Raw genomic sequence first — 26,530 nt, forward strand, 5'->3', positions numbered from 1 at the left:
TACAAAGCAGCATATAGATTTGCCTTACACATATTTGAGGTTTTTAGTTTTCTAGTAGTCACCTTATTAAAATAATGTTTTCTCAGTTTCTTCTGAAAATAGAAATTCATACTTACAAAAACATACTTCATAATTTTCTTATACCTAAGGTTTATTTTTTCAGTAATATATCTTTATGTAAATCAAAACTAAACGTCTGTGTGCGTTTGCAGGCACAGAGGCCACATGTTCAAAGTAAAATACAAAACAAATTTTTAAAAATAAAATTTAGGTCTCAGAAATATGGATTTTATTTTTACTTCTGTATAATTATTATTATAACCATAAAAATGACCCTGTAGTCAATAACAATTGTACATTTTAAAATAAATAAAAGTGTGGATAGAACTGGATTGTCTGTAATACAAAGAATAAAATGCTAGAGGTGAATACCTCATTTACTCTGTCATTATTACATATTGTATGTCTGCATCAAAATATGGCATAAATACATACACTATGTACCCACAAATATTAAGAAAAATAAATTTAAATTTTAAAAAGATAAAAATTGTAACCTATGGGAACACTATTCTTTAATGTATTTGCAGTTTAAGCCACTGGAAAAGATTACTAGAGATGTAAGTCCACTATGTTACCAAATAATATACTGTTACCATCTTTTACCCCACACCCTTGAGTAAGGTGGGATAGGTTAAAGTCAGTGGCAAAATAACACTTCATCAAATACACAAGTCTTAGCATGTTAAAAAAAAATGTTTAATTACAAAATTAAGTTCACACACAATTTTTTTTAGACTGGCTCAAACAGGAACAGGAACAAGAACAGAACAGACCGGCTCAATCCGGCTAACAAAAGACCAGACCGGCTCAAACCGGCTCAAACCGGACCAGAACATCTCAAACCGGTTTTCACCGGCTCAAACGGGACTCATACGGGTTTTGACAGTATCAAACTAGGCCAGACCGGCTCAAACCGGACTCAAACAGGCCCAGACCTGTTCCAACAGGTTTTGACAGGCTCCAACCGGACCAGACCGGCTCAAACCGAACCAGACCGGTTTTGACCGGCTCAAACCGGACTCAAACCGGCCCAGACCGGCTCCAAATAGTACTGCATTTTATTACATAAAAGCACAATCAACAAAATGATACACTAATTTTAACTGAAAATGTTTTCTCACTATACTGCAAAAGAATATTAGTCTAAACATGTACCTCAAGCAGCACTTAATATTCTAAGTTAACCACAAAGAGCATCTCTACATTTTCCTCATGCATCTTATATTTTAATTTTCTTACTCTTCCATAGAAAGGGGCATAAATAATGCCCACCTTTAAAAAAGAATCTCTCATAGCTCTGATTCAGCAACAACTGATCACTTGATTTCACATGTGAATACAATAGGAATAAAGAAAAACATGAATTTGAGAGTTAAATTACATTAATTGCTTTTCAAAAAATCTGTAATTTTTTTCAAGAAAAAAGTATACTTTGAATGTAATTATAAATCTCCAAAAAATCTTCCACTTCTTTTAAAGTTATATATAAATAACTTATCTAACAATTCTAGTTTTGAATTTCCTATACTCAACACTCTAATTTAGTGTAACGTCTGAAGTGTCAGTGCCTCATGCCTTATGATTTCCACTGTGAATTCTCTGATATTTACATAGACTTAATTTTGGATTAAATATTTTTCATATTTACTGCATCTGCAAAAATATATTTTAGAATGAACTGTTTTCCAAGCTGTAGTTTTTGAAAAAAATGTTTTTCCGTATTTATTACATTTGCAGGGTTTTTCTCCAATATAAACTCCCTGATGTTGAACAGTTTGAGCAACTAATGCTTTAGGGTTTTCCTCTGGTACAAAATGTGTACAGTAAGATCTATCACAAAAGTAAAGGTACTACAACCCTCTATTTGCAATGTTTGTCTTAAGAATACTCTTCCTCATGTTAAAGGCTTATATTTTCTGAAAGATCTTTTGACAGTAACTGCATTTTATTAAGTATGAACTCTCTGATGTTCAGATGTGAGCAGATATAAATGGCTTTTCCATATTCTTTATAGAATTTTTCTCAAGTATAAATGCTTTCCTGTGCAATTAGGTATGAGGATTGGTTAAAAGTTTGCCACATTCTTCATACTTGTAGGATTTTTCTCCATTATAAATTATCTTACCTACAATCAAGTGTGACAACCATTTAAAGGCTTTGTCGCATTCCTCACATTTCTAGGGCACCAGTATGGTTTATGTTTAGAAAAGTTTGAGATGTAGTCAAAATCACTCTCACATCTTTCAGGTTTGTAGTTTCTCTTTAGTATAATTTGAGGATTTGTTAAAGGCTCTGCCACATTCATGTTTGTAGGGTTTCTCTCCAGTATAAATTATCTGATGTGTAATAAGGGTTGAGAAGTTGTTAAAGGCTTTGTCACGTTCTTCATATTTGTAGGGTTTCTCTGCAGTATAAACTATTTTATGTGCAGTAAGGTTTGAGGACTGGTTAAAAGCATTGCCACATTTTTCACATTTGTAGGATTTCCCTTCAGTATGATTTATCTTATGTTTAGTAAAAATTGAGGACTGGTTAAAGGCTTTGCCACATTCTTCACATTTGTAGGGTTTTTCTCTAGTATGAATTATTTTATGTTTAGTAAGGGTTGAGAATACACTAAAGGCTTTGCCACATTCTTCACATTTGTATGGTTTATCTTCCATATGATTTCTCTTATGTTTAGTAAAAGCTGAGGACCAGCTAAAGGCCTTGCCACATTCTTCACATTTGTAGGGTTTCTCTCCAGTATGAATTATCTTATGTTCAGTAAGGGTTGAGGACTGTTTAAAAGCTTTGCCACATTCTTCACATTTGTAGGGTTTTTCTCCAGTATGAATTCTTTTATGTTTAGTAAGGGTTGAGGACTGGTTAAAGGCTTTGCCACATTCATCACATTTGTAGGGTTTCTCTCCAGTATGAATTATCTTATGTTTAGTAAGGTTTGAGAACTGGTTAAAGGCTTTGCCACATTCTTCACATTTGAACGGTTTTTCTCCAGTATGAATTATCTTATGTTTTTTAAGAATTGAGAACACTCTAAAGGCTTTGCCACATTCTTCACATTTGTAGGGTTTATCTTCCATATGAATTCTCTTATGTTTATTAAGAATCGAGAACTGGTTAAAGGCCTTGCCACATTCTTCACATTTGTAGGGTTTCTCTTCTGTATGAATTCTTTTATGTTTAGTAAGGGTTGAGGACCGGTTAAAAGCTTTGCCACATTCTTCACATTTGTAGGGTTTTTCTCCAGTATGAATTATCTTATGTTTAGTAAGATTTGAGGACCGGTTAAAAGCTTTGCCACATTCTTCACATTTGTAGGGTTTTTCTCCAGTATGAATTATCTTATGTTTAGTAAGTGTTGAGGACCAGTTAAAGGCCTTACCACATTCTTCACATTTGTAAGAATACTCTCTAGTATGAATTTTCTTATGTTGAGTTAATTGTGAAAGCATGCAAAATGATTTGCCACGGTTTTTACATTTGAAAGGTTTCTTTCCAGTATGTCTTATCTTACTTCTATTTACATTTGAAAATTTATGAAAGACTTTCACATATTTATCACACTGAAATATTTTGCTCTCAGTAGTTGTCAAACATTGGTTAAGTCCATTATAACCTCCTCTGTACACCTTACACGCATCCACGCTTTTATGGTCTTTTCTTAGCTGTAAATTCTCATGTCCATACTTTCCACATGTTCTCAGTATCACTTTTTGGAAAGAATCTTTTATGCTCTGCTCTGGCCAAACATCTTGGGTAAAATGAGAACACATAACTGAAAAAAATTAAAATAACAAGTTACTTCACTTACTAGACTCAGATGAATACACTTTACAAATTTAACCTATAAAATTATACAAACTACAACATAAGCAAGATGGCACAGCAAAATACTACAGGCCCTAATTCCTTATAGAAATATAAATGTAACAAAAACATACTGACCAAAATACATTTGTGGAAAAGTTACAAATGAGTTAAATGTGTACAGTGCCCCAGGTGAGAACAATGCAAAGGGCTACATAGAAGGAAAAGAAAACTGTGTTATGTTTACACAACACAGCTCTTCCTGCTCCTCAATAACCTAGTGCCTTTAGCAGTAAATTGCCAATTCCTGGTTTCTTTTTTAGAAGACAAGACAAATACTGGCACATACATCTTTATTTCTGGCCTCTAGGGGTCTTTTTAGACACTGGTTTCTGTCTCCCATGCCATAAAGCGCTGAAAGAAATGATGGTATACTTTGGAATGACAGTTTGTCTGCTGAGATCAAAGGTAAACATTACAGCAGCAGAGAGAATGCAGCAGCACCACAGACAACAAACACGTGTAGCAACTGATTACTGACTTACCAAAAAACACAAATCAATTCCTTTAACTAAAAAGTAAACACAAAATTTCAGACAAGATACATCCTAAGAACATGTTTGAGAGACTCAGGGAATCTCTAGCCAAGACAACCGGTTTAAGATTATGCCAGGACAAGGCTACATAATAAAGATTGTAACAGGCAGCTTTTTTTTAATGTCCAAATCTCAATCAAAGATTACAAGGTATACAAAATATTAGGGCAACATGGCCCCGTCAAAAAATTAAAAAATTTTTAGAAAGCAACCATAAAAAGCCTGTAATCCCAGCACTTTGGGAGGCCGAGACGGGCGGATCACGAGGTCAGGAGATCGAGACCATCCTGGCTAACACGGTGAAACCCTGTCTCTACTAAAAAATACAAATAACTAGCTGGGCGAGGTGGCGGGCGCCTGTAGTCCCAGCTACTAGGGAGGCTGAAGCAGGAGAATGGTGTAGACCCGGGAGGCGGAGCTTGCAGTGAGCTGAGATCCGGCCACTGCACTCCAGCCTGAGCAACAGAGCGAGACTCCATCTCAAAAATAAATAAATAAATAAATAAATAAAGCAACCACAAAAAATAAAGTTATAAATTAAAGAAATTGAAAATAAATTGAATAATATTCCATGAGTGAAACAGAAACACAGATGATTTTTGAAAATCAGACAAATGAGGATAAAAACAAAAATATTCAAAATATCAACACCCCTTCAGAAATTGTAGACGTAAAAAACACAAGAAAAAACAGTAACTAAAAATCATAAAATAAAAAATGAAGAAGCTAGACAAACTAGGATATACACAAAGATACTTATAACACATATATAAGCATAATTTCAGAAGTTACAGACAAGAAGAGAGCCTTGGGAGCTGCAAGACAGAAGTAATGTGTCATTTATATGCAGTCTTATGAGATAACCAGTGAACTGTCAACAAAAATTTTGCAGGTCATAAAGAAACTGTGTGATGTAGTCAAAGTCCAAAACAAAATTAAAACACAGAATGTAAAATTATTGGACACCATCAACTAAATCAATATATTCATGGAAGAAATCTTAGAAGAACATAGAAAAAAAAGTAGTACTGAGGATACTTGAAGATAAAAAAGGCTGAGAACTTTCCAAATTTTGACGTAATAAGAGAAAAAATATTCCTAACCAATAACACTCGGTTAGAAATCGTTTTACTTTAAAAACAAGAAAAAAAAAAGATTTTCCAAAATAAAAGGTAAGGGTGTTCATTATCCCTTGCACAGTCCTACAAGAAATGCTACATGGTGAGCAGGCACCATGGCTCATGCCTATAATCCTACAGCTTTAGGGGACCAAGGCAATCAGATCACTTGAGACCAGGAGTTCAAGAGCGGCCTGAGCAACATAGTGAGACACTGCATATACAAAAAGAGAAATGCTAAAATGAGTCCATTATGTTGAAAAATAAAATAATGCTGGACAGCATCAGAAAACCATATATAAATAAAAAGCTCTCTATTAAATGTAAATATAGACAAACATAGAATTCTTTACTATCATAATGATGGAGCATCAAACCTTTAAAGTTCTTCTATAGAATACAAAAAACAAAATACGAATCTGAATAAATCTGTTAATAGAAACACAATATAAAATAATTTGTAATATTAGTAACAAACTAGAAACTGTTTTAGGATGTTTTTTATAATCTTCATTTTTCAAGATGATTACAAAGATAATATTTATAGAAACTATGCAAAACAAAAAATAAAGCATGTCACTATGAGATTAAACAAAAATTTAAGGAGTAAAACAGGAAATGAGAAAAAACATATCTACACAAGAAACAACAATGAAACTGGTAATAGTAACATCATTTCTTTAAAAAAATCATTTTAAATATAAATTAAACTACTTAATAAAAAGAAATGTAATCCCAGGACTTTAGGAGGTCAAGATGTGCTGATCACTTGATTGCAGGAGTTTGAGACCAGCCGCAGCAACATGGGAAAACCCTGTCTCTACAGAAAATACAAAAAACCAGCTGGGTATGATGGCACATGCCTGTAACCAGCTACTTGACAGGCTGAAATGAAAAGATCATCTGAATTTGGGAGGTTGAGGCTGCAGCTCATTGCCATGATCACACCACTGCAAACCAGCCTGGTTGACAGAGGAAATCCTATCTCAAAAAGAAATAAATATGTAAATAAATAACTAAGAAAGCATGTAATATACTGCCTAAAAGAGATCCATTTTGGCACTAAGTCAAATAGGCTGAAAGTAACAGAATGAAAAAGATCTATATCTATGCAAATAGCAACCACAATTGGGTGAGGTAGTCATAATTATATCAGACATACATGCTTTAAGTACCAGCAAGAGATAAAGACTGATATTATATAATGGTAAAATGGGTCAATTTACCAGGAATCTATAGTTACCATATCTATCTACTCTTTTAATAAACGAGCTCTCACTTGAATTGATGGAGTGTATACTTTTTGATTACTAAGAGGAGAGTGCCAAGACATTCATAAGGAATTTGCCCCCATGACCCAAGCACCTTCCTCCAGGGCCCACATCAAACATTGAGGATTACATCGCAGCATGAGGTTTGGAGAACGTGAACATCCAATCAATATCATAGACCAACTAGGCTTAACAGACATGTACAAAACTTTCTAGTCAAAAGCAAGGGAATACACAATATTCTTATTTGCAGCTGGTGTATTCTGTTAGGACATACATCAAGTCTTATTAACATAAGAATACTAGCTGGGTGCAGGGGCTCATGCTTATAACCCAACACTTTGGGATTTCAAGGTGGGAGGATGACTTAAAGCCAGAAGTTTGAGGCCAGCCTGGACAACATAGTGAGAACCTGTCCCTACAAATGATCAAAATATTAGCCAGGCATGGTAGTGCATGTCTGTAGTCCCAGCTGCTCAGGAGGCTGAGGAAAAGGATCACTTGAGCCCAGGAGACTGAGGCTGCAGTGACACAAAATTATGCCGCTGCACTCTAGCCTGTCTCAGAAACAACAATAAATAAACTTAAGACCAAAATAATAAACTGTATGTTCTCTGACCAAAACTGAAAGAAACTAGGAAATAAAAGAAATGTGAAAATAAAACACATTCTTCAACATATTTTTTTGCTCAAGGGTCAAAAAACTTCATTTTGGGCCAGGCACAGTGGCTCATGCCTGTAATCCCAGCATTCTGGGAGGCCGAGGCGGGTGGATTACCTGAGGTCAGGAGTTTGAGACCAGTCTGGCCAACATGGTGAAACCCCGTCTCTACTAAATACACAAAAATTAGCCAGGCATGGTGGCGGGTGCCTATAATCCCAGCTACTCAGGAGGCTGAGGCAGGAGAACTGCTTGAACCCAGGAGGCAGAGGTTGCAGTGAGCTGAGATCGCACCAGCCATTGCATTCTGGCCTGGGCAACAAGAGCGAAACGAGGTCTCAAAAAAAAAAACAAACAAAAAAACTTCATTTTTTGAAGATGTCAATACAACCTATAATGGTAAAGAAATTCAACATAATCTCTATAAAAATACCATAGCACATAGTTTTTAACATAAATATTGTCTAAATTTTTAAAATTTGATTAAAAGCTATAATTATGCAAACACCCATGAAAAAGAACAAACGGGCATTATACTTCCTGATTTCAAAACATATAAAAAGCTACAATAACAAAAACAATGTGGTACTGACACAAAGACATAAAGAGATGAAAGAACAGAACAGAGAGCCTAGAAACGAACCCTTCTGTATATGATCGAATGATCTTCCACAAAGTTGCCATGAGCACACAATAGAGGAAAGATAATCTCTTCAAAAAATGGTGAAATTGGATATTAACACTTATAAAGTCTGATCCTTTCCTTGAACCATATACAAAAATTATTTTAAATAAAACACTTAGACATAAAAAAATAACAAATCTCTTAGGAAAAATATAGAGGAAAGACATTATATTGGTCTTGGCACCATTTACAATATTAATGCATGAGCAACAAAGAAAAGAACAGAAAAACTGAATTACGCTATACTTCAAAATTTTTTACACATCAAAGAGAACATTCAAGAGAGTGACAATGTCTCCTACACAATAAGTGAAAATATTGGCAAATCACATATGATAGGAGTTAATATTCAGAATATATAAACAACTCTTCCAACTGAACAATAAAGTTGAATAACTTGATGAGAAATGAAGGTATGAAGAACAGAAATTAAGAAATTGAACTTTACCATATAAAGTTTATCATATAAAGTTCAGTAATATTGAACTTTAACTGAATCTTTATCAAGAGATATATACATGGGAAAAAGCATTTGAAGGACAGACAAAATTACTAATTTGTAGAGAAATGCATAAGAAGCACAATGAAAAACAAAATCACCTCACACTGGTTAGAACAGCCACTATAAAATTTTTTAAAAGGCACCAAATCTGTTGATGATGCAATGAAAATAAAACCCATGTTATTTTTTGGTGAAAAACAAGGATGCAGCCATTATTTTAAAATATTATATGTTTCTCAAATAATTAAAAATGGAATTATTATTAAACACAGTAATCCCATTTATGAATCTATATCCAAACTATGCAACATAGGATCTTAAAAATATATTTGAACATCCATGTACCAGTATTCACAAAAGCCAAAAGGATGAAGCAACCCAACTGCCTTCTTGATTTATAAACACATCCAAAAATGTAACATATCGATACAATGGAATATTATTCAGCCTTAAAAAAGAAAATGTTTGTCACATTTTAAGATAAACTTGGAGAATATTTTGTCACCTGACATAAGCCAGTAGGAAAATGATGGATACTGTGTGATTCCACTTATATGAGCTATCTTAAACAGTCACACTCATAAAAACAGTAAGTGGAAGGGCGTTTGTCAAGGGCTGGAGAGAGGGTAAAATGGGCAGTTATTGCTTAATGGGTACTGAGTTTCAGTTTTACAAAATGTAAAATTTCTAGAAGTCTTGCATAATGATGTGAATATAGTTAACACGCCTGAAATGTACAGCTTTTTGGAGACAGGGTCTCACTCTGTCACCCAAGCTGGAATTCAGTGGCACAATTAAGGCTTACTGCAGCCTCAAACTTCCAGGCTTAAGTAGTCCTCTCCCCTCAATCTCCCAAGTAGCTGGGACCACAGGTGACAACCACCATGTCTGGTTATTTAAAAAAAAAGTTGTAGAGAAGGGGTCTCCATATGTTGTCCAAGCTGGCCTCAAACATTTGGGTTCTGGCCAGGCGCGTGGCTCACTCCTGTAATCCCAGCACTTTGGGAGGATGAGGCGGGCGTATCACCTCAGGTTGGGAGGGGGAGAACAGTCTGACCAACATGGAGAAACCCTGTCTCTACTAAAAATACAAAATTAGCCGGGTGTGGTAGCACATGCCTGTAATCCCAGCTACTCCAGAGGCTGAGGCAGGAGAATCACTTGAACTCAGGAGGCGGAGGTTATGGTGAGCCAAGATGGCGCCATTGTACTCCAGCCTGGGCAACAAAAGTGAAACTCCATCTCAAAAAAAAAAAAAAAAAAAAAAAAAAAAGGGCTCAAGTGATGCTCCTGTCTTGGCCTCCCAAAATCTGAGGATTACAGATGTGAGCCATCACCATGCCTGGCCAGGAAATGTACACTTAAGTAGATTTAAGATGGTAACTTTTAGGTTATGTGTTTTTACAACAATTACTTTTTAAAAGAAAAACTAAAAAAAAAATACAATTCTAAATCTTTCCAAAAATTACCTTCAAATTACAAAAGTGTCTCTCTTACCCAAAGGAAATTATATAATATTTATCATTAAACACATGGTGAAAAGAAGAGTATTTCCAGGACTACTCACTTAGACAAAACAACTATTTAAAATCAGCTAAGAAAGAATATACACAAGATATGCTGTAACCAAAATTAAGGTCATATTTATAGATAAAAACACACACATATATAATCAGACTATGATGGACATATGGCTGACTTATTTCTTAGTTAAACTCAACATTCACTTAAAGTGTACAAACAGTAATGCAAATTGCTAAAACTGTAAAAACAAGAAACAAAATAAACCGATAAGAAACCTAAACAATAAACAGTAATATGGAACTGTAAAACATTAAGAGAAATGTTTACTTATAAAATCTGGTTTACAATATTGATGTACCATTAAAAAGAATTTGTCTAGATAACTGCAATATTTGACTGTAACTGTGTACTCATGGAAGGCATGTATGTATGGCAGTAAAATTTCAGAGAAAATGCAGTATAATCATACATAGAGGATTCTAATAAAAAACTTTTAATAACTAAGCATTTTTAAAAATTGAGATAATTTTTATGTTTTAAATATATGCTATTCTTACACAAGGTGAAACCGCTGCAATCCAACTTTAGAAGCAAAGAAGAGCTTTACGTTTGCCAAATAAAGAAAAAATTTTTATTTTGTTGAATATAGTTAGTGCCTTTGATACATAAAACAAATATTTGGGGGATACATTATGTCATTACTTAGATATAGGCTAAAGAAAGTGGGTGAATGAAAATACTATTCCTTTTTGCCTGCAGCAAACTTAATTTTATAAGTAACTATTTTAGTAATTATGGAGTGCCTACTAATTATCTAATTTACTTCAGACATAACATGTAAATTCTAGCATATTGTCCTAAAGGTCTGATTCTAAAGCTACAGACAAATTTGAAATAGAAAATACAAAGTAAAAATGTATAGGAAGAGTGACATCAGAAGATAGGACAATAAAAGGTGCCTTATTTTGTTATCCTCCAATAGCAAGCAAATGCATCAGCCATCCCTCATAAAAATGCCTTTTGAGAGAGTCAGGCATCACGGCTCACACCTGTAATGAAAGCTACATTATACATTAAGGTTGGAGAACTGATTCAGGCCAGGATTTCAAGAACAGAATGGGTTATGAAGCAAGACCTCATCTCAAAAATAAGTGCCTTTAAGAGAGCTTTGAGATGCAGGGAGGGAGTTGTGAAACGCTAAACCCAAGACTGAGGAGTGTTGTTTTCAGAAGAAGGCAGGCCCTCATTCAGGAGGCAAACTAAAGGACTCCTGTTCTTGGCTACAGACCAGAAAATGGCCCACCAAACTTGGTCCCACTAAGAATTCTGAACTCACTCTGTAACCATCACAAACTTCTCCCAGCCACAGTCTGGAAAAGGTCCTGCCCTTCCAGCGGCCTGAAGAAAGACAACCATTTATAGCCATGCAGGCAGGGGGGCCTGCAGACCTTGGCCTTTACTGTGGTCTCTGAAGCAGTTTAATGACTCAGTTCGAACTCTCTGAGCCACAGTTTATGGCCAGTTATATCTACACAGAAACTTACACAGTGGCCTGGGGAAATCCTCTCTGGTACTCAGTGAAAGTCATACTCATCCACATCCTGATATAAGGTCCACTATATGCAGACCGGACTACAGAAACCTGCCCTACTGTCTGCCCTACAGAGCAAAGTCCTGGAGGCTATTCAGTCTGTTCAAAAATAAAATGGAAATTACAATCACCCAAGCCCCTTGTAACAAGCCAGTAAAGGTGGACCCTAGTGTAGACCCAGCAGCCTTGTGACCAAGCTACACCCCTCTCTACTGCAAATCCAGAGGGCATCCCATCACCCTGGGAACCCAACAAAAGATTTTTACCTTCTAAAACCAGTTTATCAAAACTTGAAGAGGTGTTTGCTCCTTCAAATTTACAAACACCAATGCAAAACTATATTGTGCCAATGTCAATGCTTCTATTTTAACATAGCACTGGAAGTATGTGGCAAAAGAATTTAAAAAGTTCTAAAAAGCCATTGAAATTGAAGACAGATAAGTAAAAAGTTGCTGTTTATAGATCACACAATCTTATACAGAGAAAATCATAAACATTTATACCTGTCTCAACTAATACTCAGTAAATTAGCACAATATAAAATTAACATACAAGCTATGGTTCCACACACTTAAAATAAGCTACCTGATATAACAGAGGAAAAAACAATCTTATTTGTAATAGCATTAAAACAATACACTTCTCCATCCTGGCTAACATGGTGAAACCCCATCTCTACTAAAAATACAAAAAATTAGCCGGGTGTGGCGGTTCACGCCTATAGTCCCAGTTACTCAGGAGACTGAGGCAGGAGAATGGCATGAACTCAGGAGGCGGAGCTTGCAGTGAGCCGAGATTGCACCACTGCACTCCAGCCTGGGCAACAGAGTGAGACTCCGTCTCAGAAAAATAATAATAATATTAATAATATATTTCTGGGCTTGGCACAGTGGCTCACACCTGTAATCTCAGCACTCTGGGAGGCCGAGGCGGGCAGATCACGAGATCTCGATGGTCAAGAGATCAAGACCATCCTGGCCAACGTGAAGAAACCCCATCTCTACTAAAAATACAAAAATTAGCTGGGCGTGGTGGTGCACGCCTGTAGTCCCAGCTACTTGGGAGACTGAGGCAGGAGAACTGCTTGAACCCAGGAGGCAGAGGCTGCTGTGAGCCAAGCTTGCACCACTGCACTCTAGCCTGGCAACAGAGCGAGGCTCTATCTCAAAAAAACAAAAAGAAAAGTAGTTTAACAGAGTTTCTCAAAATTATGCAGTTATTTGTGTGTCCTCAAAAGCAACGGAAAAGCAGTCAGATTGTGTAGTCTCTTATTGCCATGAAAAGGACTTTGGCTTTCACTGTAAACTTGAAGGAAGATCACCTTAGAAAATTTAAAAGCATTAGACAGAAGATGCCCCTATGTGAGAGCAAAACAAAAGTTTGAGGCTTCCCAAAAACTTTCTTTTTTGGAAACAACTTCCCAAATTACATTTTAAAGACTGAGGCTGGGTGCAGTGGCTCACACCTGTAAATACCAGCACTTTGGAGAGGCTGAGGCGGGCAGATCACCTGAGGTCGAGAGTTTGAGACCAGCCTGACCAACATGGAGAAACTCCATCTCTACTAAAAATACAAAATTAGCCAGGCATGGTGGTGGGTGCCTGTAATCCCAGTGCTTAGGAGGCTGAGGCAGGAGAATCGCTTGAACCTGGGAGGCAGAGGTTGCAGTAAGCCGAGATAGCACCCTTGCACTCCAGCCTGGACAACAAGGGCAAAACTCCGTCCCGAAAAAAGATTGGCCTTCTCCTTGACTTTTGGACCTCTCATTTGTGTCATCTGTTGTATTAACTGTCACCTACCTGGGGTTTTGTCTACCATCTCACGTCTCTTCATATTCCAGGGTTCTTTTCCTTGCTCCAGCCAGGTGATCAGGTCTGGCTTAGAGACAGCAATACCTGTTTTATTAAAAATAAGTAACATAAATCTTGCTCACATTCTCCAATTACTAACATAGTAACATGCTCAGTAAAGAAGATGTAATAGATTAATCTAGTAAATTAATCCCCAAATACTAATTTATGACAAATATCTAAATATTTTTAAAATATTTTAAATTTGTAGATTTTTTTGTTTGTTTTGAGACAAAGCCTCACTGTCACCCAGGCTAGAGTGCAATGGCACGATCTCAGCTCACTGCAACCTCCACCTCTTGGGTTCAGGCAATTCTCCTGCCTCAGCCTCCTGAGTAGTTGGATTACAGGCGCCCACCACCACGCCTGGCTAAGTTTTGTATTTTTAGTAGAGAAAGGGTTTCACCATGTTGGCCAGGCTGCTCTCAAACTCCTGACCTTAGGTAATCCACCCACCTCGGCCTCCCAAAGCGCTGGGAATACAAGCATGAGCCACCATGCCTGGCCTACATTCATAGATCTTTAATTTTACTTAATACTGCCCAGTACTACTAAATTTACTAAATGAAAAATTGGTGGTAGCAACAATATTTTATGCCAATAAATTTCTGGAATTACCACTAATTTAGAGTAAAGGATAAAGATCAGCTCAGGAATGTGGAGAGTTCAGGTCAAAATGAAACATCTTGAAGAAGTTCTTTTCTACACTGACAAATCTGTTTTCTTGAAAACTGGGATCTGAAACTCATTTATGCAAAGCATAAATTACCAAAAGACATTCTACAAAGAAGAGAAATGAAATCTTTAGAGTACGTTAGGAATTATGTATTGAAGTTATCCTCACCAAGGAAGACCAGGTTTCTGTAGTTCTCTAACATCACATCTCTATACAAATTCCGCTGTGCAGTGTCCAGGCATTGCCATTCCTCCAGAGAGAATTCTATTTTCACATCCCTAAATGTCAGTGGTCCCTGAAAAACACACACACACACACACACATATGTTTACTAAGTGGCCATGGGCAGAATTTTTTATTTGACTTAAGGTGAAACAAAAGAGTAAAGAGAACAAGTTCTGACTTACAGGAGTGATTGAAATTATCCAATAAAATAATTTTCAATATAGAAATATTTTCTAATATAACTGAGAAAAGGGAATGACAGGAGAGTATATATATGACACTTTTCTGGATGATAAAGTATAAAATTAAGGGCATGAACACAAACATACATTTTTGAGTGTATATGTTTCAGATGGAAAAGATGTGGAGTTAGAAGGGACCTCTCAAATTTTAATGTGTATGATAAACTGAAGATCTTGTTATGCATATATTTTTTCAGAACATCTGGAATAAAGTCTGAATTTCTTAATTTCTAAGAAGATCACCAATAATGCCAATGATTTTTGCCCAAGAAGATTATTCTGTCAAGCATCCAGTAAGTGGGAGGAGTGTGGGTTTTCCCAGTTTTTCTGACCTATAAACAAAGATGAGAGCCTTCATTTTCCAAAGACAGATATATGCTAAGAAAACCTAATAAAGAAGGGCAGCTGCCAGATTAACTGTAATGGTTTATCCACATCAGCTGCATAAAGATACTTAATAATTGGCTGGGCCCAGTGGCTCACACCTGTAATCCCAGCAGTTTGGGAGGCCGAGGTGGGCAGATCACCTGAGGTCAGGAGTTCAGAGACCAGCCTGGCTAACATGGTGAAACCCCGTTTCTACTAAAAATACAAAAAATTAACCGGGCATGGTGGCACGTGCCTGTAATCCCAGCTACTCGGAAGGCTGAGGCAGAAGAATCGCTTGAACCCAGGAGGCGAAGGTTGCAGTGAGCCGAGATTGTGCCATTGCACTCTAGCTTGGGGAACAAGAGTGAAACTCCGTCTCAAAAAAAAAAAAAAAAAAAAGAAAAAAAAAGAAAACACTTAATAATCAAGAGGAAAATTACTAACCCTACAGTGAAAAAATCTGTCAGAGAGCTCTTTAACCAAGTGAATCATTAATATTAACTGAACTAGGACAAATTTTTATAATGTGCTGATGAACAGAAGGACACAGCATCACTGCTTCACTGCTGAGATATTACTTCCCCAAAAAGTAAATTATAGCCTGAATTTAACCATAAAGAAACATCCATTTTATGCCAAGTTCGAGATACAGATATGTCCCATGATCTGTAATTTTTAATAGAAATTTTAAATAGTCTTTCTTTAGCACCCTAGAGAACACATATCTCCTAATAATTTTCTTCAGAACTTTCTGGGTAGTAAATGTCATCCTGTTTCAAAAAGCATTTTCTTAATCCTGTTCTGCAAAGAGCTAATGGAGAAGATAGATGAAACCTCAATATTACGTGTTCTCCTTGACTAAGAACCCCAGCTTTTCCCCAATAGGAATCTTGAGTATATTCATCCCCCGATATTAAACAGCCACAAAGGGAACATTTTTAACATTGCAGATCATAAATCCATGGTGAGAATTCTACATGGCATTTAAGAAGCCATGGTGTAGAGAAGGCTCCAGTATATAGGAAAGAAATATTTGCCCGGGCGCAGTGCCTCACACCTGTAATCTCAGCACTTTCGGGAAGCCAAGGCGGGCGGATCACAAGGTCAGGAATTCGAGACCAGCCTGGCCAACATGGTGAAACCCCGTCTCTACTAAAATACAAAAATTAGCCAGACATGGTGGCATGCGCCTGTAATCCCAGCTAGTTAGGAGGCTGAGGCAGGAAAATTGCTTGAACCCGGGAGGCGGAGATTGCAGTGAGCCAAGATCACGCCACTGCACTCCAGCCTGGGTGACAGAGCGAGATTCCGTCTCAAAAATAAGTAAATAAAAATTTTTCAGACACTTGACTATAATGAAAAAATTTTTAAAGTAGTTAAAACAAACTCATTAGGGAGGAAAAGCACAAGTAGAGAAGTAAAGGTTTGTAAGTACTAAACACATGGCATTCCAGGAGGCACAGTGGACACAGCTGTTAATCTGAGGCATTTTTAGCTGAAAAATAGCCATTTTTTCATCTTTCTCCTCCTGCTCTAGGATTCCTTCTCAGATGAGATTCTCTGGAGAAATTACACCTGAATCTGGAGAATATGCCTTTAAAGGTGTCGGCACCACCTGTTTACCTGCTACCATCACACCCACAGGCAAAAGGTCCAAGACCTGCAGAAAAAGCCCACCCATTTCCGTCCTTTATAACAGAAGAGATTCAAGAAAAATAAGCTGCTCTATGGAGATAAAGAGAGAAGTTTCTCCTTTCCTGTCCTCAGGTGCCCTCTCCTACCAGACACCAGCAATTTTTGCTAAAGTAATGGAAATATGGGCCACTCTGCCTTGTCCCTACCAAACCCAAAGAGAACAGGCCCTTTAGTGCAAAGACAGAACTTAACACTCACAAATGTATCTTGAACCCCTCATACTTGATTCTGGCCTCACCTTAGAGTCACATGAGGCCCTTCAAGCAACATGGATGCTTCCAGAACAATAGAACAGAACCTGTGGGGAGGGCACAAATAGAGATTTCTGCAAACTGGCTACGTAATCTTAATTAGAAGCCTGGGCTGATAAACACTTAGCTAAGTATTATCTCTCAAGCATTGATGAGCTTATAAATCACTTGGTGATTTTGGCCCCACTCTATATAATGTGATTCTGCAGGTTTGAAAAGGGTCCATGAATGGGTATTTTAAACAAGTCCTCTATAGATGTTGATGTTGCTCCCCCTGCGCTCATTATTAGCACTAGCTAGAGAAAGCAGGCACATCACAGAGTCCCTTACACTCAGCACATTTGTCACAACATAAATACTTCTGGTACAAATAAAGACAACCAATCTTCATCCTAAAGTATATTCTTTGCTGGCTCTTTACAGAGGAAACAGAGGCCAGTAATGTCCAAAGAAGTCTGCATTTGGAAAAAAACATTTACACATACACTAATGCAATGTTTATTAAACAGATACTATGTCCTCAAGAGTATGTTACAGAGCACTGCTGGGAATAAAACATTACATGATTTAATCCTCGTAACACCCTGGGAGTTGTTTAATAATTGCCAGAATTTAGATAAAGGGCCCAGCATTTTTATTTCTCCTTTGTCATTTTTTTTTTTTGAAAAATGTACAGAATAAAAGCTACATATAGACAGATGAGAGGAATAAGGAAAAGAGTTTAATGTAGTCTGGAGGAATTTTTATTGTGTTTATATTTACTTGTTTGTGGCTTGTGGAGCAACTACTGGGTCTTCAGGAATAGAATAAGGAATAAGTTGCTAAATGGCATGTCTCCGCGGGCACTGATTTCAATACAAAATTAAGAAATTAAGGCCCTAAAACATTATTTTTCCCATTTATCTATTTTTAGATTTCAGGAAATTCTCAGCAACAGCTCTAGAAAGGCAGCAGAATTCATCACCCAACACTTATCTCTTTTTATCAGTTCTATGAGGCTAGACTCCAAGGTGAAGCCAGACCTTGGCTTAAGGCCTCCAAAAAGGGTGATTCTGAACAGAATTGGGGCAGAGAGAGGACACTATGTAGAATTCTGCTCTCTATGCCACTGGGGTATTTCCTGTTCTGTTTTTCCCAAGCTTACCTACGAGAAACTTAAATCCCACAGTTTGTGTAATTTAATCTTTTTTAGCCACTGCCCTGTCAATTGTATAACATATACTAATAAGCAATTTAAACAAATCTCTTAGGGTTTTCTAGGGTAATTTTGTTAGAAGATAAGCATGTATTCTTAACAAGGTAAAAGAAACAGAAATAATAATAACAACTCTTCTGTCCATAAACATCCATTCAAATGATGACCTCAGAAGTCACAGCAATATAAAGAAGTGGCCCAAATGAAGCCCACATTTTTTGGCATGACTCATTTCTCTTACACTGAGACAAAAGCAGAATTAACCACTCTTGTCAGCCTAACACAGTTTTACTCTGGACATCCTCAAATGTTTCAAAGATGCCCAGGTGATTGTGAGAGGGTTCTCAGTGATCCTGGGCTGATGGCCCAATGGTAAGCCAGGCAGTAGAGACTCAGGCTAAATAGAAAACAGAACGGCCCTGGTGGAGCTCCACAACCTGGCTTACCTGTCCTGATCAGGTAGTCTTTGGGTAAGAGGAAGGACAAGAATACTCTACTCCAGTATCACATTTTTTACAGGTAGTTACAGTTGTAGTGATGGCTCTGGATACTTTGTGACCTTGATCTCTCACTCCTAAGATGCTCTGTGGCCTTAATCTCTCAATCCTAAGATGCTTTGTTTACATTTATAGATTCTGCCATCAGATTCTATTTATACCTGGCACCTCTCACATAACAGTAACAGGTCACTGAATGAGATCTGAAAAACTCAAATAGCCACACTATCAAAGGAGGTAGCTTTGGTAGCTTTAAGATGTCTATGTTGACATCTCACAATGCAGAGAATGCCTCCTGTTGGTTTTCTGTACATTCTTAATCCAAATTCTGGTACTGTCTTGTAAATCCCAGGCAGAGGCCAGATCTTATGTGTGGATTCTAGGTGGGGTCAACCTGGCTCTGCATTCCTGGGTGTTACAGCAAGAAAAGTACAACCAAAGGAGAGATTCCCTCATAAAGGCTGCTCTGGCACATTTTAAATAATATGTCCTTAATTTCCTCCTTAATAGGAAAACGCTGAGGAAACATGAATATAAGGAGACAGTTCATTGGGCCAAGCTTGAAGATTGTAAACTGGGAGCAAAGATTCAAGTTGCCTGGAATCTAGCAGCAGTTACAAGTAGATTTTTAAAGGCAAAAACTGACAGAGAGTGGGCTGATGCAAAATTGTTTGTCAGGAATTCTTATTTACTAAAAATAACCTTGATTACTGATTGACATATGTTGCTAAACTGTATACGGTGTGGGTTATAGTGTTCAGTGTGGCATTATTAGTTTAATTTATAGCTACTCATGGCAATAGCAAGCAGTTTCAAGAGATAAATACAGAGCTCAAAGGAGAAAGACATAATTGTGGTCTCATTTTGATGTCTCTTTGAGCCATATAATTAAAAGGATTTGCATTTCTCAGATAAAAGGTTTACTGCAAGACCCAGATTCAGAATGTGGAGCCACTGGTTTAGATACTGGATGGGTGGAATAGCAGTGTTACCTGCACATTTGTGGGCATTTTAAAAAGAGGAGGAAGGGTAAAGTGGTGATTCTCATGCCTATATGTCTACTCAATGCATGAATGTTACTCTAATTGGGTTTCTGGGTCCCATAGTCTCTGAATCAGTTTCAGGTCTAAAGATACAAGAGTCATTGAAAGAGGTAAAATGGTTGACTGCTGTTCTGTGACGTATTTAGAAATTGGGTCTAGCCTCTCTAGATGTGATTATACAGGACTAGATACCAAATAAGCAGAGGCAAGACTCTGCCTGCATATTCAGGGGACAGCATGCATTTTGCAGCACAATCATGAGTTGACTGGAAGCCTGAGACAAAAAGGCCCATCTAGATTAAAGCTTGGTTGGTACCTTATATGTTTATATCATGTGTGGTAAGTTTAAACAGTGTTTGGAAAGTGTAATTAAAAGAAAAGTTTTCTCCAGCCCCAGAGTAACTCCACAATGATAAAACAGAAAGAAAACTGTTTTATTACACAGTTAAACCAGAATGTGAATCACAGTCAATCTGCTTAAGAGATTGCAAAGACAGAAAGACGATCACAATAATTAGTTCGTAAGTAGAATTTACAGTCCCATGTTATGCATAGTTCATCCTAAATTCACCTGGCAATTGGGGAGGCCATCTGTGTAAGCTAATTGGCTATATTCAATGGTAAAATAAACTTTTCACATCTCCATGACAGGAGGTAGTTTTGCAATTTGAAGCCAGGTGCCTGCTGAAGGTAGGCTCTCACTCTCCTACAGAAATGGTTGAATATAGTGCTCTCTTTTTGGCTATTTGCATTTTAAAGCAATAGGTCTCTACTCTGAGCACTGGGTTGCAGCACTCCAGCTCGCTGTCTCCTGGTGGCTGGTGTCTTCTCTTGACTCCTACCATCTTCCACTGATATGCCCACAGCACACAGCTCACAGCTGGCTGATCACATCTTATGTAAACCCCTTTTGCCACAGCAGCACTCCAGAACCACATCAGAGAGTGAAGCCTGAGCTGCAGGAGAGCCTGCAGGCCTCCTAGGTAGGAATGTACCTTCACAATAATGGGAACAAGAGCACTGTTACAGCCTCAGTTTCTACTTATAGCGCTAGATTTCCAGCATGAGTCAGAATAGAGCGAGCTCTGAGTTCTCACTGTGACAGCCCAACTCATTCACAGACTTCTGACAGACACACAAAGCATTCAAGAGAAAAACAGCTCTCAGTCGGAGAAAGAGTACATTGAGAGAAAAAAGGAAGTTAAAAGCATCTTAAGGCTGGGTGTGGTGGCTCACCTCTGTAATCCCAACACTTTGGGAGGACAAAGTGGGTGGATCACGAGGTCAAGAGATCAAGATTATCCTGGCCAACATGGTGAAACCACATCCCTACTAAAAACACAAAAATTAGCTGTGTGTGGTGGCATGTGCCTGTAGTCCCACCTACTCGGGAGGCTGAGGCAGGAGAACCACCTGAACCCGGAAGGCAGAGGTTGCAGTAAGCCGAGATAGTGCCATTGCACTTCCAGCCTGGTGACAGAGCAAGATTCCATCTCAAAACAAACAAACGAAAAAAAAAATCTTAAGAAAGAACTCAGATAAAAGATTGATCAAGTCAGTCAGAAAATATTCCCCTAAAACACATTTCTCTGTAAACAGCCAAAGTGCACAGCTACCCTCAGCATGAGAAACATGAGCATTATGAAGAAAGGGGGCATATTCTCAGCAGAATTTTATAAGGTTTCTTTTCCATCTCTGCTGCTCTCTCATCTCCTAGCCATTGGATGGGGGTCCTATACTGAAATACATCTGACAGTTTCCACCAGAATTTTTTGACAAAGAATTGGAATCTTTTATTCTTTCTGGATCCACTAAATAAAAAGTAGGGTAACAGGGTTTCTACTGATATGTTTAGTAGAATGTTTACAGTTTTTATACTTTTATGATTTTAAAAACAAACAATAAGAAGAGATTTTAAGGAACTTCAGAGCAGTATATATTGTCTAAACTCAACGAATGTTTTAAAGTTATAAAACAGGCATCACCAAGCTGTATTTTTGCATTGAAGGAGATGTGACTATAAAGTAGGGAGAATTATTTTTGTAGATAGACCCATTCTCTTTATCTAATAGTCATAATTTAGTCAGTGAAGAGACAACATCTGGGGTAACAACTACGGAGGAGATGCTCAGCTTTGTGAGTTTTGTGCCAGGCATTTTTGCTGAAAATGGAGATGGCAGCAAGTGTGAATCTGGAGGAATTACTGAAGTCTTAAGAGAAGGTGGAGGAAGAAGGGTCAGACTCCTACCAGAATAGTCCCTGTGGAGACAGGCATATCAGAGCTCGGGGTTTGAAAGTGGGCCTGAATAAGGGTCCTGCTAGATAACCTGCAGATGGAAGCTGAGCAGTTACCAACTGCTAATGTGCCAAGTATACCAAGCACAGCATGTGTTCTGTATAGGAGCATTATTTTAAACAATGTTCTACTATCATCTACCAAAATAATTGTGGTAAAAGTAGAGTAGTTTATTTTTTTTCTTTTATGTCAGCAATATTTTAAAATATTGATCTGTTTATCTTATATTTTTGTGGATAAATGTGGTATTTGCCTCATGATTGTAAGCCACTGAGAGTGCACTGAACCTATTCACACGTCTTTAAGACGCTTTGCTGTGTTAAAATTTTAGGAGAGAAAAACGCAAGTAACAATTTAATAGGCATTTATTTATTTTGGAGTTGAATTCTGTAATTTGAAAAAGTTCAGTAATGCAAAGTGATCTGTAAGAAAAAAAAAAAGAATTGGAATTGATTTAGTTCATATAGTAAAGTATACCTGAGCTTGCAACATGGCTAACTAAAGAGCTATTATGTTTGTTGGGTGGCCACATCACCTTTATTTGTCCTGTAACAGTAGCATTCCAATTTACTGAAATGGAAAACACTAAAATCATGCTCATCTGTAATTATCCCTATGGGATAAATTAATAAGTCTGTCATGCTAGTATCTACTGTAAAAATTTGGTAGTGGATTTTCTTTGGATATCAGATGTAAATAAGTATAAATATTTTAATGTACTAGTCATAAGGTATGTAGAAGTTTTAAAAATTGTCTGTAAACATAATTCAATTAAAACACTTTATATTTTAAAAGTATAAATAACAGGCTGGGTGTGGTGGCTCACGCCTGTAATTCCAGCACTTTGGGAGGCCGAGGCAGGTAGGTCACCTAAGGTCAGGAGTTCAAGACTAGCCTGGCCAACATGGCAAAACCCCATTTCTACTAAAAATAAAAAAATTAGCCAGGCATGGTGGTGGGTGCCTGTAATCCCAGGTACTAAGGAGGCTGAGGCAGGAAAATCACTTGAACCCAGGAGGCAGAGGTTGCAGTGAGCCGAGATCTTACCACAGCACTCCAGCCTGGGCGACACTCCATCTCAAAAGAAAAAAAAAGCATAAACAACAATATTAACAAGGAATTCATTTCAAGTAAATACTGTGGCCTTAAATTCATACTATGTAGAAAATACTGTTTAATTTACATGAATGCATTTATCTACAAACATTATGCATAACTATGCTAATTGTTCTGAAGTAATAAATAGAAAGCAAAATACAACTACAGACTCCACTATTCATACACTGAACCGTGCTTTTGCAGTGTAAGTACTTTAGCCTGAAAATACTAGATAATTACCTTGGATAATCAGTTTTTTGTCAAAATTACTCACTATCTTTTAGTCTTTATCATTCTGTATTGCTGAATTTAATGCCATCTTTGTGCTCGACTCTTCTGTAATCCTAAAATGAACTTAAACCTAAACAAGTCTGTGTCTACTTTTTTATTTTTTTTTGAGACAGAGTCTCGCTCTGTCACCCAGGCTGGAGTGCAGTGGCAGGATCTCAGCTCACAGCAACCTCCGCCTCCCGGGTTCAAGCGATTCTTCTGCCTCAGCCTCCTGAGTAGTCGAGATTACAGGCGCACGCCACCTCGCCTGGCTAATTTTTGTATTTTTAGTAGAGATAGGGTTTCACCATGTTGGTCAGGCTGGTCTCGAACTCCTGACCCCATGATCCTCCCACCTCGGCCTCCCAAAGTGCTGGGATTACAGGCATGAGCCACTGCGCCTGGCCCTGTGTCTACTTTAAAACACTAAAAGTGAAAAAAAATAAACCTTTGCCAAAGCAAAAACAAAGCAATGAATTCGAGATCCTAAAGACAATTTTGAGTCAAAAAGAATAACAAAAAGCTTATTTGGCTGTTAATATAATTTACATATATTTCAAAAGAACAACAAAAAAAGTACATTTAAATGCTTTTAAGAAAAGAGATGAGCAAAATACTTTCTTTTATTTTCAGGTAGAAGAATTAAGCCTCTTCTTTCTAATTTATATTTTCTCCTACAACAGCCAGGTCTCTGGGCATGTTCCTAATCTCTTCAACATCTGATTTTCAGTAGACACTGGCTTTAGGAATCTAAGGTCTTGGGCATACTGTATGCACTTGAAAGAACGTTTATGGGGGAAAACAGTGGAAGAGAGAAAGGTGTTATAAAATACAAAAAACTAGCCGGGCGAGGTGGCGGGCGCCTGTAGTCCCAGCTACTCGGGAGGCTGAGGCAGGAGAATGGCGTAAACCCGGGAGGCGGAGCTTGCAGTGAGCTGAGATCCGGCCACTGCACTCCAGCCTGGGCGACAGAGCGAGACTCCGTCTCAAAAAAAAAAAAAAAAAAAAAAAAATTCATGAGTGCAGATGAATAAAGCAAGTTCTTAGAGACCTAAGAAGAGACTTAAGACTCTGACACAGTAATACTGGGAGACTACAACACCTCACAGACACATGGTGAAACCCCATCTCTACTAAAACTACAAAAAATTAGCCAGGCATGGCAGCACGCACCTGTAATCCTAGCTACTTGGGAGGCTGAGGCAGGAAAGTCACTTGAACCCGGGAGGCAGAGGTTGCAGTGAGCCGAGATCATGCCACTGCATTCCAGCCTGGGCAACAAGAGTGAAACTCCATCTCAAAAAAATAGAAAGCAAAAAATATCATTAAAATTGCCAAACTGCCCAAAGAAATTTACAAATCGAATGCTCTTTCTATCAAACTACCAACAACATTCTTGAGAACTGAAAAAACTTGTTTTTAATTTATACAGAACCAAAAAAGAGCCCAAATAGCAAAGGCAACCCTAAGCAAAAAGAACAAAGCTGGAAGCATCACATTACCGGACTTCAAACTATACTATAGGGCTACAGTAACCACAGCAACATGATACCAGCACAAAAACAGGCTCAGAGACCAATGCAACAGAATAGAGAGCCCAGCAACAATATGGCACACCTACAATCACCTTATTTTTGACAAAGCTGACAAGAGAAATGTAGGGGAGATTCCCTATTTAATAAATGGTGTTGTAATAACTAGCTAGCATTATGTAAAAGATTAAAATTCAACTCCCTGCTTACACTATATCCAAAAATAAACACAAGATAAATTAAGGACTTAAATGTAAAACTTAAAATTATAAAATGCCCTGGAAGATAACCTAGGAAATACAATTCTAGACACAGAAACGGCCAACGATATTATGAAGAAGATACCAAAAGCAATCACCACAAAACCAAAATTAGATAAACGGGACCAAATTAAACTAAAAAGCATCTTCACAGAAAACAAAAACAAAAACCACAAGAAACTATCAACAGAGTACACAGACAACCTAGAGAATAAAGAAAAATATTTGCAAACTATGCTTCTGACAAAGATCTAATATCCACAATCCATAAGGAACTTAAGCAAGTTTACAAGAAAAAAAAAACCTTATTAAAAAGTGGGCAAAGGACATAAACACATGCTTTTCAAGAGAAAGCAGGTGGGTGTGGTGCCTCACGCCTGTAATCCTAGCACTTTGGGAGGCTGAGGCGGGCAGATCACAAGGTTAGGAGTTCGAGACCAGCCTGGCCAATATGGTGAAACCCCATCTCTACCAAAAAAAAATACAAAAATTAGTCGAGCATGGTGGGGCGTGCCTGTAATCCCAGCTACTTGGGAGGCTGAGGGAGGAGAAACTGCTTGAACCCAGGAGGTGGAGGTTGCAGTGAGCCGAGATCGTGCCACTGCACTCCAGCCTGGGTGACAGAGCGAGTCTCCATCTCAAAAAAAAAAAAGAAAAAACAGAAAGCATACATGTGGCTAACAAGCATATTTAAAAATTGCTCATCACTAATCATTAGAGAAATGCAAACAAACAAAAAAAAAACAAAACACCACAATGAGATACCATCTCACACCAGTAAGAACGGCAATTACTAAAAAAGTCAAAAAATAATAGATGTGCTGGCAAAGTTGCAGGGTAAAGAGAATGCTTATACTCTGCTGGTGGGAATGTAAATTAGTTCAACCATTGTGAAAAGCAGTGTGACGATTCCTTACACAACTAAAAACAGAATTACCATTTGACCCACCTCCTAATTAGGTATATATCCAAAGAATATAAATTATTCTATCATAAAGACCCATGCACATGCATGTTCACTGAAGCACTATTCGTAGTAACAAAGACATGGAATTAACCTAAATACCCTCAATGGTAAGCTAAAGAAAATACATTATGGTTGGTTGGGCACAGTGGTTCATGCCTGTAATCCCAGCACTTTGGCAGGGTGAGGCAGGTGGATTGCGTGAGCTCAGGAGTTGGAGAGCATCCTGGGAAACATGGCAAAACC

At 37.7% G+C, this 26,530-nt stretch overlaps 1 protein-coding gene across 1 annotated transcript in view; it reads right to left on the reverse strand.

Moving 5' to 3' along the window:
* Positions 1 to 272: 272 nt before the first annotated feature.
* The window catches only part of ZNF92 (zinc finger protein 92), a 141,480-nt gene continuing 115,222 nt past the window's right edge, over positions 273 to 26,530 (reverse strand). Inside the window, exons 6-8 of the mRNA XM_073008734.1 lie at positions 14,516 to 14,642; positions 13,621 to 13,716; positions 273 to 3,841 (exon numbers count right to left, since the gene is read on the reverse strand). Coding sequence (XP_072864835.1) covers positions 2,307 to 3,841; positions 13,621 to 13,716; positions 14,516 to 14,642 — 1,758 coding nt within the window. The 3' untranslated portion in view covers positions 273 to 2,306. The remainder of the gene's footprint in view (positions 3,842 to 13,620; positions 13,717 to 14,515; positions 14,643 to 26,530) is intronic.

Source organism: Chlorocebus sabaeus, chromosome 21, assembly GCF_047675955.1.
Source record: "Chlorocebus sabaeus isolate Y175 chromosome 21, mChlSab1.0.hap1, whole genome shotgun sequence".
Classification (NCBI taxonomy): domain Eukaryota; kingdom Metazoa; phylum Chordata; class Mammalia; order Primates; family Cercopithecidae; genus Chlorocebus; species Chlorocebus sabaeus.